General features: G+C 43.2%; 1 protein-coding gene across 1 annotated transcript in view; it reads right to left on the reverse strand.

The window, feature by feature from the left end:
- The window catches only part of SUPT16H (SPT16 homolog, facilitates chromatin remodeling subunit), a 29194-nt gene extending 13536 nt beyond the window's left edge, over positions 1 to 15658 (reverse strand). Inside the window, 9 exon segments of the mRNA XM_030187206.1 lie at positions 444 to 616; positions 714 to 865; positions 1226 to 1372; positions 1531 to 1568; positions 1571 to 1619; positions 1621 to 1683; positions 1930 to 2100; positions 2203 to 2295; positions 15329 to 15658. Of these exon segments, the coding sequence (XP_030043066.1) occupies positions 444 to 616; positions 714 to 865; positions 1226 to 1372; positions 1531 to 1568; positions 1571 to 1619; positions 1621 to 1683; positions 1930 to 2100; positions 2203 to 2295; positions 15329 to 15394 (952 nt within the window). The 5' untranslated portion in view covers positions 15395 to 15658.
- Between the last annotated feature and the right edge of the window lie 3461 nt (positions 15659 to 19119).

The following is a 19119-nucleotide window of genomic DNA, read 5'->3' on the forward strand; positions in this document are numbered from 1 at the left end:
ACACCTGAACTGTAAAAACTCCTTTCAGTAGGAGCTGTGAATCCATACGTGCAAAGTCTGGGAAAGATACGATTCTTATAATTTATCCATTCTGTGACCTTACATTCATTAGATGGCGCTGCAGAATGAACAGAGATTATTATACCAATTTCTAATCAGTATTACATCAGTGTACTGAATCACAGGATATATAGCTAATCTTCTAACTTGTTGCCATGTATAGAAGCTCTGAATGAAAATGATATACTATATGTAGGTAAAGTCTTAATAAAGAATGTCTGCTGTGAAATACAAGGAAAGGGATCTAGCAGTTAGAATCGCACACACACATACAGAGGGAGCTTATGTGATGCAAGCAGAGCTTATTCACAATTGCAGCAGATTGCCTGAATGAACCTGGTCTTCCTAAGAGACAGCAAAAGTGACCATGCCCATTCCCTCACCGTGTTTCAGCTCCTTCAGGAGCTCCTCTTGTAACTGGAGAAGGAAATTGTAATTCTCTTGCATTTCCTGCGGAGGATCCACCATCAGGGTGCGCACTAGATTGGAGCAGTAGGACTTGAAGCGAATACCCATGGCACAGGTGATGGCTCCAAAGTGCATGTAGTTCTTATCACTGCAAGGGACGTGGAACACACACCACATTTAGGTGGTTATTGGTAGACATTCCTGGTGATACACCACCCATTCACCCCAGGATTCTCTCCAAGTACCTCACCACGCTGAATTTGAGGTTGTAGACACCACCGCTCTGGATGATGGGGGGGTAGCACATCTCCACAGTGGAAGGGTCTGTGCCTGACAAGTACTTTTTATCCTCAATAGCTTTCTCCACAGACTCAGCTAGCTTACTATGCCGGACTTTCTGCAGAATGAAAAATACAAGGAGAGGTTCAGACAACTATGCACAACAAGGGCTAAACTGATTCCAGTCCTAAAGCATCCTACTAAATATAGATTCCTTTCTAAAACCATTTTTATGCCGACAATACTCGCAAAATGCATCCAGTAGAACAACTTCAGCTTCAGAAGTCAAGCTTACTCAAGTAGCACCTAGGCTGTTTGTGGAGGAGCAGGGAGTGTGTCATTTCTACATAAAATATTAAGCTCAATATGTTTTTCCACAGCTAAAGGGCCAGCTTGCTACACCTCAGTGGAACAACTTAGTTTGAACTTCTATTGCCGATGTAGCAACTGTTTTGACAGACGCTCCCCTGGCTCTCACCTCATCTGCATCAACAATCTCCATGACTCGCTCCTTAAAGAACTTGCTAAAGACTTCTGATGTGATGTTGGCTGCTTTCTTCATTAGATTCAGCTCCCCATCTTCTTTCACTGCAATGGTGTATGCCACAGCTGCACTGATATCAACCTGAAGAGGAAGTACAACATGCATGAACAGAGTCAAGACAAGAAAGCATGTGTGACAGAATAAATAATAATAATACAGAGTAGCAGGACCAGAACTAGATTGGGAGAGTCAGAACAGCAGATTATGAAGCCAGTAATCCCTTTCTTTTTACCCCTCACCTTTTCAAAACCTTCCTTGTTGAGAGAGTCATTCCAGCTTTCATGAAGTCTCCAGGGAACTTGTCCTTGCTGAAGACCCCGATCTTTTTTTCCATTCCGGCTATCACGGATAGCCTCAATCATCTTGTCAAAGTTTCCCTTGTTGCTCTCATTCTGCGTAGGGGAAATTACAATCTCTTGTTAGCAAACACTTCAGTTCTTCTCTTATAATCCCATTTTTCTGGTGGTCTTCCATGTAGCTACAGAAGCCTGAGCCTCCATAAATCAGCTCACAGCTATCAGTTGTGCTTGAATGGTGACCTTATTCCATTAGTGGGTACTTAACCAAAGAATTCCACAGACTACGCCTTCCCGCTAGATGGGGACACAGCGACATATACACAGCTATTCTCTGCTCACCTTTTCACGGACAAGCAGTGTGATGGCTGGAGTCCCATTGGCATTCTCACTCCCCTTTGTGTTGGCAACTTGCTTGAGGAACTCCACCTTTTTCTTACTAGCCATGAAGATAATCTTGTCCTCACAGAAGACCATGATGGTGTCTGTCAACTCATAGCCAAAGAGCCATGTCTACAAGAAACCACAGGAGTGGGACTGTTAGAACATAATCTCGTGCTCCTGAAGTTGAGAGATGACCCCCTCCCATAGCCCTGAGCGTCTCTTCCTACTTACCTGCAGAGCTGTAGATTTTGCATACACAATTTCCTCATCCACTCCCACAGATACCACAATGGCATCAATGTTGGCATATTCATCCTCACCTTTCTGAAAAATTAAAGTACATAAATATGTGATACCATGCTAGAGACAGAGAGGCAATCTGGGCAGCAGCTGTGGCTGAACAGAGGTCTAGAAGCAGGTGAGCAGAAATTATGTACTAAACAATTCTAACTTATGAGACAACCAAAGGATAGGATATGTCCTTTAAAAAAAAATACAAGAAGAATTTAGATCTTACCTGCTAACTTTCTTTCCATTAGTCTCACCAGACCAGTCCAGAACCTGTGTGTTGGGCCATCTGCCGCTGGATGGAGACAGAGAAAATAAAGTCTTGTGCTCTTCACCCCATAAAGGTACCGAACAGCGTTAGTATTTTGTATAACCAAGCAATGGAGGCAATATAGATATAATTATGTCCAACCAGCTTTTTTTTTTTTTTTTTAAACTATTGAAAAATGAACGATGAAAAAAATAGCAAAATCAACTTCAAAACTTGAAACAGCAAGAAAATACTTAAGGAGTTGATATTTAAAGTGACTTAACAGGCAGGAGATGTCCTGCCTGGTTAAATTGCTTATGTGGTGCTTGCTATCTGCTGATATTCAGCATCACTAACCACTAAAGCCATAGCCAGCGATTTGTGGCAGTCCGGGGCAGAGTTGGCACTTATGCAGATGTGCAGCACTTAACCGAACTAGACTGCATAAAAACAGGTCATATCTTTGGTTTCACTTAGGCAGTTAAGTGCTAATACTGGTAGTTAACCAGATACAAGATAGCCGACTGCACAAACCCGGGTATTCAATGCTGATCCCCAGCTAGCCTGGTATGGCACATTCTGGCATGATTCCAGCGGCGACCAAAAATAGTAAATCCCCCCCCCCCCCCAAAACAACAACAAAAAACACTGACCACTGCCAGCTATTTACTATGAAATGTACCCCCTCCTCCAAAAAAAAAAAAAAAAAAAAAAAAAAAAAGCAAAACCATGCCAGCTGAATAGGGAGGAAACCTGGACTGGTCTGGTAAGACTAAAGGAAAGAAAATTAGAAGGCAAAATCTAATTTTTCCTTCCTTATCTTCACCAGATCAACCCAGAAACTGGGGTTGGGAGAAGTCTGTACTTCTGTTCCAAACATAGTTTCAATTCTTGTACATAGCAAAGTGTGCATTACAGACCCATTTGCCACTCTACAACAGTCAATAGGTACTACTGAATGGCTCAACTCTTCTAGAAGAATAAACTTGTAAACCAGGGGTCCCAAAATCCAGTCCTTGAGGTCCACAACCCAGCCTGGTTTTCAGGATTTCTACAATGAATATGTATGAGATAAATTGCATGCAATGGAAACACTGAATGCAAATAAGAATTCATACATATTCATTGTGGAAATTCTGAAAACAAGGCTGGGTTGAGGACCTCGAGGACTGGATTTGATGACCCCTGCTGCTTGCCATTTTTGGGTGCTACCAAAAGGAAGAACAATCTGAAGACCTAAACTCATTAGTATCGGAACAGATACTATGTACATCCAACAAATACAAAGTCAAACTCTTTTCCACATTCTTCGAAACGATGGAAGAATCACAAATTGAGTCACATGAAAAGCAGAGATCACTTTTAGAAGAAGGAAGGGTACTGTTCAAGTGGAAACTCCAACCTAAGTGAAACAGAGAAAAAAATATCTACAAGAGGGCACATGCAAATCCAATCCTCTGTGCACTGAAGACATAGCTAAAAGTACTAGTGCGAGGTCCTTAATGCTGCTCTTTTCAAAGGTTCAAAAGGGAGTCAAAATACTTAACACTAGATTCAGATTCTATTCAGAATACTAAGACTTTGGCAGAGGCCTAAGAGGATTAACTCTTTTGACGAAACAAACCATATCAGGATGAGCAGCCAAGGAAGACTTTTCTATTCTGCCATGAAAACCAAGCTAAGGCCACCAATTGAACTTTCAAGGAGTTTAGGGCCAATCCTTTCTAGAGCCCATAGCAAAGAAATGCTAAAATATGATGAATTCAAGCCCCTAGAGGAGAAATCAAATTGTTTGCACACTATGCCTCAAATGTGTCACACTCTAGTACAGGTCAATGAAGTAGATCTCTTTCTAGAACGAAAAGAACAGTAGTTAGAACATAAAAGAGTAGCAATACATACTGGGTCAGACCAATGGTCCATCTAGCCCACCATCCTGTTTTACAAACAGTAGCAAAGCCAGGTCACAAGTACCTGGCAGAAACCCAAATTGTGGCAACACTCCATACTACAAATCCCAGGGCAAGCAGTTGCTTCCCTTGTCTGTCTCAATAGCAGACTATGGCCTTTTCCTCCAGGAATTTGTCCAAACTTTTTTTAAACCCAGATACTCTAACCACTGTTACCACCTCCTCCGGCAAAGAGTTCCAGAGCTTAACTATTTGTTGAGTGAAAAAATATTTCCTCCTATTTGTTTTAAAAGTATTTCCACGTAACTTCCTTGAGTGTCCTCTATTCTTCGTACTTTTGGAACAAGTAAAAAAAAATTTGATTTACTTCTATTCGTTCTACACCACTCAGGGTTTTGTAGATCTCAATCATATCTCCCCTCAGCCGTCTCTTTTCCAAGCTGAAGAGCCCTAACCTCTTTAGCATTTCCTCATACGAGAGGAGTTCCATCCCCTTTATTATTTTAGTCGCTGTTCTTTGAACCTTTTTTTTAATTCCGCTATATCTTTTTTGAGGTATGGTGACCAGAATTGAACGCAATACTCAAGATGCAGATGCACCATGGAACAATACATAGGCACTATAGTATTTTTGGTCTTGTACACCATCCCTTTCCTAATAATTCCTAGCATCTTGTTTGCTTTTTTGGTGGCCACCGCACACTGAGCAGAAGATTTCAGCGTATTATCTACGGCACCTTGGACGCCTCTTATAACCTCTTCTGAGTAACCTTTTCTCCTCAAGCATAACTTCTGAACAGCCAACCTGTATGACAAAAAGGAGATGGATATGACCTCGAACCAGAAGCCCCTTCTTCCTGGGAAGCTTCAATGGCTGATAGATGGTTAAACAAACCAAATCTGGCTTCGGAGGACTTGATTTGTAATCTGGTGCCACCAGAATGACTCAACCTGGGTAAACAAGCAACTTATATTAGGATTTATCCCAACATCAGACAAATATAGAAGTCCTTCCTGAGGCCAAGGTTGTAATAAGGCATCCATCTTTTCAGCCCCATGCTCCTTTCTGCAGCTGAAGAATCTAGGAATTCTAGGGGCCTCTCCCTCAACTATTTCTGTGACTGAAGGCCTCTTTTGACCGCTTCCACTCCTCTTGAGTGCCTGTTAAAAAAAGTATTCACCTGTATGTTTTGAATGCTTGCAATGTGTGCCATTGAGAGCCAGCAAGTGTGCCTTCACCCACTTGAACAGATCTGCTTTTTGCTCTACGGCTATATTTTTTAACCCCTTGTTCGTTGATACGCTTCTACATTGTCTGAAAACAGAACCACACCATGTTGCAGTGAATAATGGCACGGAACACTTGTAAATAAGTATTGCCATACTGGGACAGACCAAAGGTTCATCGAGCCCAGCATCCTGTTTCTAACAGTGGCCAATCCAGGTCATAAATACCTGGCAAGATCCTAAAAAGTACAAAACATTTCATACTGCTTATCCCAGAAATAGTGGATTTTTCCACAAGTCCAATTTAATGATTGGTTTATGGACTTTTCCTTTAGGAAGCCGACCAAATCATTTTAAAAGTCTGCTAAGCTAACCGCCTTTACCAGATTTTCTGGCAACGAATTCCAGAGTTTAATTACACGTTTAGTAAAAAAACTCTTCTCCGATTCGTTTTAAATTTACTACTTTGTAGCTTCATCGCATGCCCCCTAGTCCTTGTATTTTTGGAAAGCATAAAAAGATGCTTCAGTCTAACCGTTGAACTCCACTCATTATTTTAGAGACCTCTATCATATCTCCCCTCAGTCGCCTTTTCCCCAAGCTGAAGAGCCCTAGCCGCTTTAGCCTTTCCTCATAGGAAGTTGTCCGATCCCCTTTATCATTTTCGTTGCCCTTCTCTGCACCTTTTCTAATTCCACTATATCTTTTTTGAGATGTGAAGACCAGACTTGAACACAATATTCGAGGTGCATCACCATCCGAACTGATCCCAGCACGACATGGTTGATGGACTAGGGCAACTCAGTCAGACTATTTCCCTTGAGCCACCTGCCCCAAGCAATGAGCTTCCCAGCCTAATAGGCTGGTATCTGTGGTTACTATCACCCATCCAGAGCTTCCAGACTAAAAAGAAAGCAAATTAACAGATGAATGGGTGGGTGGGAGTGGGTGGGTGGGTGGGTAGAGAGGTTGAATATTCAGACTCATCAGAGAAACCCCAACTTTAAATCCTCTCTCTTTATTTTTTAAAACACTACTACTCCCCCTGCTCAAACTGGTAACCAGTTCTCCAACTGAACCATGAGCTTTTTCCACTCAGAGGTCCACTCGTTGCCATCAGCTGGAGACAGAGAAAATACTAAAGGTTCTAACGCTGCTCAGTACCCTTATGGGGTAAAGCACACAGGACTTTAATTCTCTATCGCCGTCCTCTGGCAGATGGGCACAACCCACAGTTCGGGACTGGTCTGATAAAAAGAATAAGGAAATATTCTTCTAATTGGATGCTAAGCATGTTCACTGAACATACAAAAGCACAATAAAGGGTGCAGAAGTGGTAAACAGGTCCTATTATGATGGAGGGTAATAATAATCAGCCCCCTAGCAGTTTGGTGGTGAGAGATGCGGTACAAGTGTGATCCCAAACCATGACACCCCCAAGGAAACAAGAAGAACAGAATGAATTAGCAAGTACTTTCCCATTACTGTTCCTTTTCCTTTCCCACTTTTTTTTTTTTTACTGAAGCATAACGTGTACAAGACAGAAATTAACAGTTATTCTATACTACAAAATCTCAGATCATAAGAAGCTAACCACATTACTTAGTGTCTCACTGTAACTTTGCTGCTATAAAGGAGCAAAACAGACTCCCAACAGAGGCGACATGAAGTATCAAAAACAGAAAAGCTTGAGAGAAGTAAAGGATTGAAAAGTAAAGCCAAAACTTAAGCAGGGTCTGTGATACAGAAGTAGAAAGGGAAAACAGATAGAGACTGGATAGGCTTGGAGAAGTTTACTCAACTCTCAACATCTCTGCATTCTATAATGATCTACTACAATCAAAAGAATCTTAAAATGTTTCAAAACGAAATAATCATAAATCCCAATAAATTACATATGAAATCAAAACTGTAGGCAGGCTGTGATACCTTATTATGAAGCAACATTTTTTTTAAATTATGATTCATTTGGATTTAGTTCACACCTTTTCAGTAGCTATAATTCAGGTTCCTCTTTCCCACACGCATCACTTTGCACTTGCTCATATTAAACGTCACCATTTAGATGCCCAGTCTCGTCAGGTCCTCGTAATTTTTCACAATCCTCTTGCGATTTAACAACTTTGAATAACTTTGTGTCAGTAAATGTAATTACCTCACTAGTTATTCCCATCTCTGGATCATTATAAATATGTTAAAAAGCAGCGGTTCCAGCACAGACCCCCGGGGAACCTCACTAATCTACCCTTCTCCATTGAGAATACTGGCCATTTAAACACTACTCTCTGTTTCTATCTTTTAACCAGTTTTTAATCCACAATAGGACACTACTTCCTATTCCACGACTCTCCAATTTCCTCTGGAGTCTTTCATGAGGTACTTTGTCAATGCCTTTTGAAAATCTAGATATGCAATATCGACCACCTCGCCTTTATCCACGTTGTTCACCCCTTCAAAGAAATGTAGATTGGTGAGGCAAGATTTCCCTTCACTAAAGCCATGTTGGCTTGCCTCATTAATCCATGCTTTTGAATATGCTCTCAAACTCATCTTGTTGCCTTACAAGTGTATTCACTCTACAGCTCCTCAGATACATCTCCAATCTTCCCTCTCTACACTCCTCCCCAGGAACTCTGTCACTGGGTAAATCTCTCTTATCTGCACCCTTCTCCTCCACTGCTAACTCCAGACTCCATTCCTTTTATCTTGCTGCACCATATGCCTGGAATAGACTTCCTGAGTCAGTATGCCAAGCTCCATCTCTGGCAGTCTTCAAATCTAGGCTAAAGCCCACCTTTTGATGCTGCTTTTAACTCCTAACCTTACTCACTTGTTCAATACCAATGTTTTATCATTCCCACCATAGTAATTCCCTTATCTGTCCCTGTTTGTTAGTACTAATTAGATTGTAAGCTCATCTGCGGCTGATGAAAACAGTGTATATTGATTCCTAGCAAACATTTAAACATCATAAGTACATAGCACGCCATACTGGGAAAAGACCAAGGGTCCATCAAGCCCCAGCATCCTGTCTCCGACAGCGGCCAATCCAGTCTTCAAGAACCCAGCAAAACCCCAGGCCAATCCAGGCTTCAAGGAACCCGACAACCCCCCCCCCCCCAAATTAATATGTTCAATGGACTTTTGCCTCAGGAATCTGTCCAAACCCCCTTTAAATTCCGTAAGGCCAGCTGCTGTCACTACATTCTCCGGCAACGAGTTCCAGAGTCTAACTACACGCTGAGTAAAGAAAAACTTCCTATTTGTTTTAAATCTACCATATTCTAGCTTCATCTTGTGTCCCCTGGTTTTGTTGTTGTTTGAAAGTGTAAACAAACGCTTCACATCTGTCTGCTCTACTCCGTTCATTATCTTGTAGACTTCTATCATAACACCCCACAGCTGCCTTTTCTCCAAGCTGAAGAGCCCTAACCTTCCGAGCCTTTCCTCATAGGGAAGTCGTTCCATTCCCTTTATCATTTTCGTCGCCCTTCTAATTCCTATATATCTTTTTTGAGATGCGGCGACCAGAATTGGACACAATACTCTAGGTGCGGTCGCACCATGGAGCGATACAACGGCATTATAACATCCTCGTGTTTGTTTTCCATCCCTTTCCTAATAATACTCAACATTCTGTGCGCTTTCTTAGCCGCCGCAGCACACTGGGCAGACGTTTTTAACGTCTTATCCACGATGACTCCCAGATCCCTTTCTAGGTCTGTAACTCCTAACGCGGAACCTTGCATGACACAGCTGTAATTCGGGTTCCTCTTACCCACATGCATCACTTTGCACTTGTCAACATTGAACTTCATCTGCCACTTGCACGCCCAATTCCCCAGTCTCGCGAGGTCCTCCTGTAATCTTTCACACTCCTCCTGCGACTTGGCGACCCTGAATAATTTTGTGTCATCTGCAAATTTAATTACCTCACTCGTTACTCCCATCTCTAGGTCATTTATAAATATGTTAAAAAGCAGCGGTCCCAACACAGACCCCTGCGGGACCCCACTAACTACCCTTTCTCCACTGAGAATACTGACCATTCAACTCTACTCTTTGCTTCCTATCTTTCAACCAGCTCTTAATCCATAGTAATACCCTACCTCCGATCCCATGACTCCAGTTTCCTCAGGATTCTTTCATGAGGCACTTTGTCAAACGCCTTTTGAAAATCCAGATACACAATATCCACCGGCTACACATATTTCCCGTCTCTCTTTTCTTCTAGGGTATATATATATATATTTAGATATTTAAGTCTTTTCTGAACAGTTTCAAGAGATGAAACAATCACTCTAGGGTCCCTTTCCCAGTCTGTGCATATCAGCCTCTCACCCACTACAACCTCATTGGTGAGTAAATTAATGGTACTACTGCAAAAACAAAATAGTGCAGTTTCTGGTATACAATGGATTACAAGATCTGATGCTGCACGGTTTCACCAGATAGTCTTGTCAAATGAATCTGATGAATTTGAGTCGGTATGCAGACAGCTAGATCAGGGTACTGTGCTGGAGAGTACACAAAGTTTTCAAAGTCCAAAGGAGGCTTTACACAATATACACTCTAAATAAGTAAACAAAAAGTGGAAGCTATTGTGGATAACATGGAGGAGAGAAACATCGCACAACCCTAATGTGGAAAAACTTCTTTGAACTTTGTGGTGAATTTTCCACTGCCCTTTTTACTTAATCTCCTAATTGTAAGTGAAACTTGGATTCACGACCTTAAAGAGCCAATAATCTTAGATCTATGGCAACCGAGTTTACAGAATCACCCACTGGACAAGGAATGGAAAAAGAGGAGGAGGAGGCATAGCCTTAATCTACAAATCCCAATTCATCGTGACAACTATAGCCGAATCCATACTTCCCCAACTGGAAATTGCTTCAGTTAGAATAAATCATCCAACCCTGCATGACCACATAAATGTAGTCCTGTTTTATAGGTCACAGGCAACTGGCAGGATTGCCAAGCAAACTTTATGGGCTTTATATCTAACACGTGCGTCTCTACCTCCAACCTTCTTATAGTAGGGGACATCAACCTTCACCTTCAAAATCCTAACTCAATAAATGTGCGAGAATGTAAGGATTTCTTCCAACTGTGGGAACTTCACTGGCCAAAAACGCAACCAACCCATAATAAAGGACACACACTAGACATCATTACACACAAATTCTCCGCAGATTTAAACCTCGTACTAACATACAAATTGGTCAGCTATACCATGGTCCGACCACTACAAAGCAAACCTCTCCCTGCAATGGCGTATAAAAGAGTTACGCCATAAACATGACCGAGTAACCTATACCACGAGAGGCAAAATAGATCCGTTAAAATTCTGGCAACAATTCTATAACAATGAATGGACAGCATCAACAGAGTCACACCTATTTCTTCAAGAATGGGACAATAGATGCAGAAGCATATTAGACAACATAGCACCACTTCAATCCAGAACCTCACATAGAAAAAACTCAATACCATGGTTTAATGAAGAATTGAAAAATCTAAAAACACAAGTTAGAAGACTCGAACGAGCATGGAACAAAAGAAGAGACGAGACCGCACTCAACGCTTGGAAGCAACTACAAAGAAAATACAAATACACCATTAGACAAACAAAAAGATCATACTACAAAACCAAAATTGGACCAGATTACAAGGATACACAAACTTTTCCAACTCGTGAACAAATTACTAAACACTACACCGGTTACTTCTAACTCCTCAGACACCCCATCAGCAGACAATCTCGCAAAATACTTCAAAGAGAAAATTGTAAAGCTGCGACTCATGATTCCGACCAATACCATCGACTACATAAAACTCCTTGAACGTCTAGACCCAAACCCTGATGAACATCCAGCTGACCGAACATGGACTAACTTCAACACACTCTCGGAGGATATCATGTCCCAAGCACTCAAAAGATTTGCCAAATCCCAATGCAAACTAGATATATGCCCTAATAACCTTATAAAACTCGCCCCTCAACAACTCATATCTGACCTAACGATGCATCTGAATTATATGTTACAAAATGGACTCTTCCCAAAGGACAAAGGAAACATACTACTTACCCCTATACCAAAAGATGCAAAGAAAAGTACAAATGACTTAACCAACTATCGCCCAGTAGCATCCATCCTGCTGATAACCAAACTAACGGAAGGTACGGTTACCAAGCAGCTCACCAACTACCTAAACAAATTCTCAATTCTTCACGACTCGCAATCAGGATTTTGGTCCAGCCACAGTACCGAAACAGTACTAGTTACCCTCCTGACTAAATGCAACTGGCAACAACACACTTCTCTTACAATTTGACATGTCTAGTGCCTTCGACATGGTTAACCATGAAATACTACTACACATCCTAGAATACTTCGGAGTAGGAGGCAACGTTCTTAACTGGTTTAAAGGATTCCTGACCACAAGATCATACCAAGTGATATCTAACTCGATTACATCACCCTCCATGGATACCCGAATGTGGAGTTCCTCAAGGATCTCACCGACCCTCTTCAACCTAATGATGACACCCTTGCCCAAATTACTATCCAATCAGAACCTCAATCCATACATATACGCAGATGATTAAAGAGAAACAACAAAATGCTTATCACCAAGCTAATTCTAATAACCTACACACTATCTCTAATTCACCAAACATTAAACACCACCCCCACAAACACCAACAACGTACCCAGAATACTTAACCTCTTCAGATTACCCAGGCACACCACACCTCACCAGAACAACAATCAAAATAATGAAAAAACTACCCCACGGAGACAAACACATCATAAAGGAAAGAAAGGACATAACAAACCTACACAACAAGAGAACAGACAACTCAAGAAAATCATCACAACTACAAACATAAAAGACCCTTACCAAACAATTCAGGTGGGATACACAAACACCAGATCAGTAGTAAATAAAACAACAACAACAATAACTGACTGGATCATGGCAATCTTGACCTAGTACTCATCACCAAAACTTGGATCCACGACCACAAAGACCCCATAATCCTAGAACTTTGCCCACCAGGCTACAAAATTACGCACTGGACAAGGAAAGAAAAAAGAGGTGGCGGAATAGCACTAATCTATAGATCCCTCTTCACCGTTACAACAACTGCTGAGTCTATCACACCAAAACTAGAAATTGCCTCAGTTAGAATCCAAAACGTAAATACTATCTAATTGCTCCAAATCACAAAGGTTTTAATGAGTTTTTGAACCAATATAATATCTTTTACTTACATGTAGCCTCATAAGCCCAGGGTACCTTTTTTCTTATTAGGACACCACTGACTGACTCATCATCAGCTACCCCACCTACCCAACACTGCAGAGAAAAACTCTCCTATCTACATATAATCAAGAGAGAAAAGTCTGCAGTGTTTAGGCTCATGGAAAAGAACTAATTTTATAAGTTCACAGTTCAAATACTCATCAAATCCTCAATCCGACCTATGAAACTCTACAATAGGTCTTAAAAAAAGAAGACAAATATGTATTTCTACATCAAATCACTACAATACAAAAAATCAAAAAATGACAGCCATGTTGAACAGTTCTATACGTGCACTTAGCTTTGCCATCCCAGGTTTTTCAAAAGCTCAGTCGCTACTTGTATTTTCCTTAAATCCATCCATGGCTGTAACTTATTAATATCCACGTTGTTACTCCCAATCTTTCTTATTTCTTGACAGAATTAGGACTCCCACTGTTTCGCTCACAACGATTAACAAGTACAAATGTAACACATCACCACGATACCTTATACTCTGACTAGCGCTTTATTTGCCTGTCTGCTAAATTTCTGCTATGTCATACTATTCTTTATGTAACACTAACCACATCTTTTAGTCTGGAATGGTGAAAGCCATACAGAACATTGTAAGCCACATTGAGCCTGCAACTACGTGGGAAAATGTGGGATATAAATGCAACAAACAAATAAATACATAATGTTCAATATTTAGTTTTCAGCAAGGGTTTTGACCTGTTCTACACAGGTGACATATAAACTGGGAGACCTTGGTAAGCGTCATGATGGAAGACAAATAAGGGTTCACTACCAGTGGTGCACAGTGGGGGAATTGTCCTTGATCCAATTCTTTCCAAATTACATATTGTTGAAAAGAACTATCAGGAAAAGTTTGCTTCTGTGGATGATACCAAAACCTGCAACAATCTAATCTTTTGGAAGGTGTAGATAAAATGAGAAGGGTTTTTGCAAATCCTGAAGCACGAGCAACTGCTTGTGGGCTAAGGTTTGATGTTAAACTCCACCCTCCCCCCCAAACACACATTAGTTTCTGCAAGGACCCCCAAACACACATTAGTCTCTGCAAGGGCCCCCCCCAAACACACATTAGTCTCTGCAAGGACCCCCCAACACACATTCGTCTCTGCAAGGACCCCCCCCTGAAACACATTCGTCTCTGCAAGTACCCCCCAACACATATTAGTCTCTGCAAGGGCCCCCCCCAAACACACATTAGTCTCTGCAAGGACCCCCCCAAAACACACTTTAGTCTCTGCAAGGACCCCCCAACACACATTAGTCTCTGCAAGGGCCCCCCCAAACACACATTCGTCTCTGCAAGGGCCCCCCCCCAAACACACATTCGTCTCTGCAAGGACCCCCCAACACACATTCGTCTCTGCAAGGGCCTCCCCCCAACACACATTCGTCTCTGCAAGGGCCCCCCCCAACACACATTCGTCTCTGCAAGGGCCCCCAACACACATTCGTCTCTGCAAGGGCCTCCCCCCAACACACATTCGTCTCTGCAAGGACCCCCCAACACACATTCGTCTTTGCAAGGACCCCCCCCCCCCCCAAAACACATTAGTTTCTGCAAGGACCCCCCAACACACATTAGTCTCTGCAAGGACCCCCCCCCCCCCGAAACACATTAGTCTCTGCAAGGACCCCCCAACACACATTCGTCTCTGCAAGGGCCCCCCAACACACATTCGTCTTTGCAAGGACCCCCCCCCCCCGAAACACATTAGTCTCTGCAAGGACCCCCCCCCCAACACACATTCGTGTCTGCAAGGGCCCCCCCCAACACACATTCGTCTCTGCAAGGACCCCCCAACACACATTCGTCTCTGCAAGGGCCCCCCAACACACATTCGTCTCTGCAAGGACCCCCCAACACACATTCGTCTCTGCAAGGGCCCCCCAACACACATTCGTCTTTGCAAGGACCCCCCCCCGAAACACATTAGTCTCTGCAAGGACCCCCCCCCAACACACATTCGTGTCTGCAAGGGCCCCCCCCAACACACATTCGTCTCTGCAAGGACCCCCCAACACACATTCGTCTCTGCAAGGGCCCCCCAACACACATTCGTCTTTTCAAGGACCCCCCCCAACACACATTAGTCTCTGCAAGGACCCCCCCCCCCCAACACACAGAAACTCAAAGAACCACCAGCACAACCTATACCTGGGTAGGATTTGTTTTTTCTATGATAATCACGACTATGTTGAGTTTAATTAATAAAATCCGGGGTGGGGGGGGGGGGGAGAGAGAAGGGCCAAACTATTAATCTGAAAGTTTATTGGGGGGGGGGGGGGAGATAAGTTCCACCTCCCTTGCCTTCGAGGCTTCAGAGAGCAGAGCAGGCCGAGGCCGCCTTACCTTCCAAGTGCTGTACAGTCTCTTCACGCGCCGGTAATAGGCCTCTTTATCCAGAGTCACCGCCATGCTGCACCGGGGAGAGGCCCCGGCGGCCCCCGAGACGCCACCAGGCCTAGGCCCGACCGATACTACTACTACAACAGCCGCCGCCGCAGGCCTCTACCCGAAACGCTCCCTCCTCCACAGCTAACGGCCGCCCCTCGCGCCTTCCCCGCTTCTTTCCTTCTGTGCCTCGCGCTCGCGCCGCCTCAGACAGTCTTCTTCTTCTTCCAGCGCGGGCCACCGCCGCTAGCTTGTCTCGCGCGCTCCTTCTGGTTTCACCGCGCACGCGCGGTGAGGGATTTGTTGGATTGGGTGGCGCGGGACGGAGACAGGCGACACAACCTTCCTTGCTAGTCAGAGTTCTCTGTCTCCCGCCTTCCGGTGACCATCTTGGTCCTCCTTACTACTTAGAGGAGGGGAGAGGAATGTCAACTTCCGGTGTAAAGGATGCTGTGCCCAGATTTTATTAAAGCTCCTTGTGCTGCTGCTGCTGCTGCTGGCCACGATCGAACGTGCCCAACCAGCGGAACACAGTGATCATGGAGCTCAGGAAATGCTGTTGTAGTCAACCTACATCTAATAGTGCTTTAGCGCTGTAGAAATGATAACATACATGACGGCAGAAAAAGACCTGCACGGTCCATCCAGTCTTCCCAACAAGATAAACTCATATGTGCTACTTTATGTGTATACCTGACCTTGATTTATCCTTGCTATTTTCGGGGCATAGACCGTAGAAGTCTACTCAGTCCTGTTTTCGTACTAAAAGATCTGAAGATTCTGGAATCCCAATTACTAGCAACATTCCATGTAGAATCCCAAAGAGTAACATAGTAAATGACGGCAGATAAAGGCCTGTACGGTCCATCCAGTCTGCCCAACAAGATAAACTCATTTTACATGGTATGCGATACTTTATATATACTGAGTTGGATTTGTCCTTGCCATTCTCAGGGCACAGACCGTAGAAGTCTGCCCAGCACTGTTCTTGTACTAGAAGTTCTGAAGATTCTAGAATCCTAAAGAGTTACAAGGTTGTGGAATCCCAATTAGTAGCAACATCATTCCATGTAGAACCCCACAGACTAACATAGTAAATGACAGCAGAGAAAGACCAGCATGGTCCATCTACTCTGCCCAACAAAATAAACTCATATGTGCTACTTCTGGTGTATACATAATAACTTGCCCCTTTTCTTCTGGGTTATTTATGGGTCCCATATCCGTTTTCTGTGTTGAGAAAATTCAGCCATTCACAAAGGGAAGAGATCGAGGACCTGCTGCAGAAGGGAGCATATGCAGCCATCATGGATGAGGATGATGAGGGCTCAAAGTTCTGCCAAGAGGACGTTGACCAAATCCTACAGAGACTCGACACCACCACCATCAAGGCTAAGGGCAAGGGTTCTCTACCTTCGCTAAGGTCAGGCGAAGGTGGGGGGGGGTAGACAAAATAGGAAGATTCATGATCAGAACATGTAAGGTTAAGACCACATTTCTAATACAGTACAGACAGTTGATGAGTGGATCTTCATCTGAGCCCTATTCAAGTGTTACACTGAGTCATGTAAAGCATAACTTCATATTTGGATGGGGATCAATCTTCAAAAAACCTCGGAGCAGCCAGTAGAACAGATAACCACATTAATTTTAGGCATGTTAATCTTGGTGAACTTCAGTTGAACCAAACCAGCTAGGTGTGTTCAGCTGAAAATTCAGTTGCACGGGTTGGATAGATTTAGCACAGCTCTGTGCAGCCAAATTGCACTGTCACAATAAGTTGGTTAGCATATTTTTGAAATAAAATTTAATACAGACATTTATATTCCACCTTGAAATTATTTTGGGTTCCAGTAAAACTATAGATCTCTCAACTATTACCAGTGATCCTACGCACTTGGGCTAATATCTTCCCAATTCAGGAATTGCTAGCTACTGCATTCTTTCCTCTGGGGAAATAAATTCCCTTTTGCCTCTACAGCTAAAACTGCATTGGGCTCTTTCTCACATACATTGCCACTGCACAATATAACAAAAAACAAAAACAAAACTGTACCCATACAAGATAATTTGAAAGCACATTTTGATTCTTTTGTTGATTTCATATCACTCTGTATTTTTTTCCTTTTAGATGATTATGAGGCTCATTTTCAAAGCACAGACTATGGGGCTCATTTTCAATGCACTTAGACTTACAAGTTATGCTTTGCGCATGCTCAGCTGACCGACTGGCTGCCTCCCTATCGCCTGCAAAGCGAGCAGCGCATTTGCATGCGATTCACTTTGGTAATCCCCCTGTATTTCCAAATTGGTAATTTTTATTGAGGTGGAAATACAGCCTGATTCTTCACGGGGACCTCTGTGCATGTGGGCCAGCGTTGACACATTGTTCTCAATGACAACGTGCCATTGGCAAGTGACAAGTCTGTTTTGTTTTTTTTTGTCACATCATGAGTATGAGCTACAGGTAAATTGAGCTGTTTATTACTGTCCCTATACAGTGAACATAAAACAAAATGGGGGGGGGGGGGGGGTTCCAGTGATCTACCACTTTCCAGTCTGTACACACATTTCTTTCCATGATTTTCAATACAAAAAAAAAGTGGACCTGTTCAAGGTGAAACCAATGTAAGTACGGACCATGCCAAGAGTTGCATGCAGTCATTGGCCTACTATGGTTTACATCCTATAGCTATATAATGAGGGGAAAAAGTACTGATTCTAATTAGTAAGAACAGCAGATATCCCATTATCTCTGCTTTCTTTTCAGAAACCTCTATCTTCTCTGCTAGCCACAGGAGTACAACATAGCTTCTCCTCAACTGAAGAAAGTGTACATTTTAATATGTTCAGTGTGTTATTATTTGGTACATAATCCATTGGACAGTAATAGTTATGCATTTACAGGCATAGATCCTGCACTGTTATCAGAGCCAACACCACTGCAGAGGCAACTCAGGAAGGAGCGTGGAAGGATGCCAACCTGTATCTTCACCTTCGAAAAGCATTTGCTATTTCTGTATTTGTAGCCTAAAGGATTCATAAAAATCCCAACTGAAGTTGTGTTTCGACTAGCTTCTCCGCTGTTTCTTGAAATACTGAGAAGAACATTAGGGGGGGGGGGGGGGTCCTTTTACAAATCCACAGTAGTGTGGGCACATTTTTTGGCGCATGCTGGGCCATTTTTCTTTTTACCGGGGCTAGGAAAAAGGCCATTTTTTAATGGGGAAATGGGCGTGTGCAAAAATAAAACTAGCCTGAGCCCTTACCACCAGCCATTGAACTAGCGGTGAGAGCTCTGCCACTACCTGCATGGTAACCGTGCAGCCCATGCACCGTGGCCCCGCTGCCAATTACCAGCAGGAATGCACCCTGCAGTAGAAAATAGAAAAATATTTTCTACCGAGGGATTCGTCATGTGCCAAACTCAGTTACTGCCGTGTGCTACCCTGGCTGGAGTGCCAATTTGGCGCGTGGTTAGCCCTCCCACGACTTTGCAAAAGGGCCTAGCTAAGCCTTCTCATAGCTTTGCAGACTGTAACTACTCATTCGGATGCTGAGCCAAATCTGAAGATATGCTGCCACCTCTTTCCCACAAGTCTCACTGGATTCCTGGCTTGCATGAACTGCAACACCCCAACACCAGCTGCTAGGTCCCTAAGTGGGGAAACTGCTTAACTGCCTCCGCAGGAGTCACCACTCACCCCGACTGGCACAAGCAGAGCACAACGCAGTTCCAAGGTGACGAG

Source organism: Microcaecilia unicolor, chromosome 14 (assembly GCF_901765095.1).
Source record: "Microcaecilia unicolor chromosome 14, aMicUni1.1, whole genome shotgun sequence".
Classification (NCBI taxonomy): Eukaryota; Metazoa; Chordata; class Amphibia; order Gymnophiona; family Siphonopidae; genus Microcaecilia; species Microcaecilia unicolor.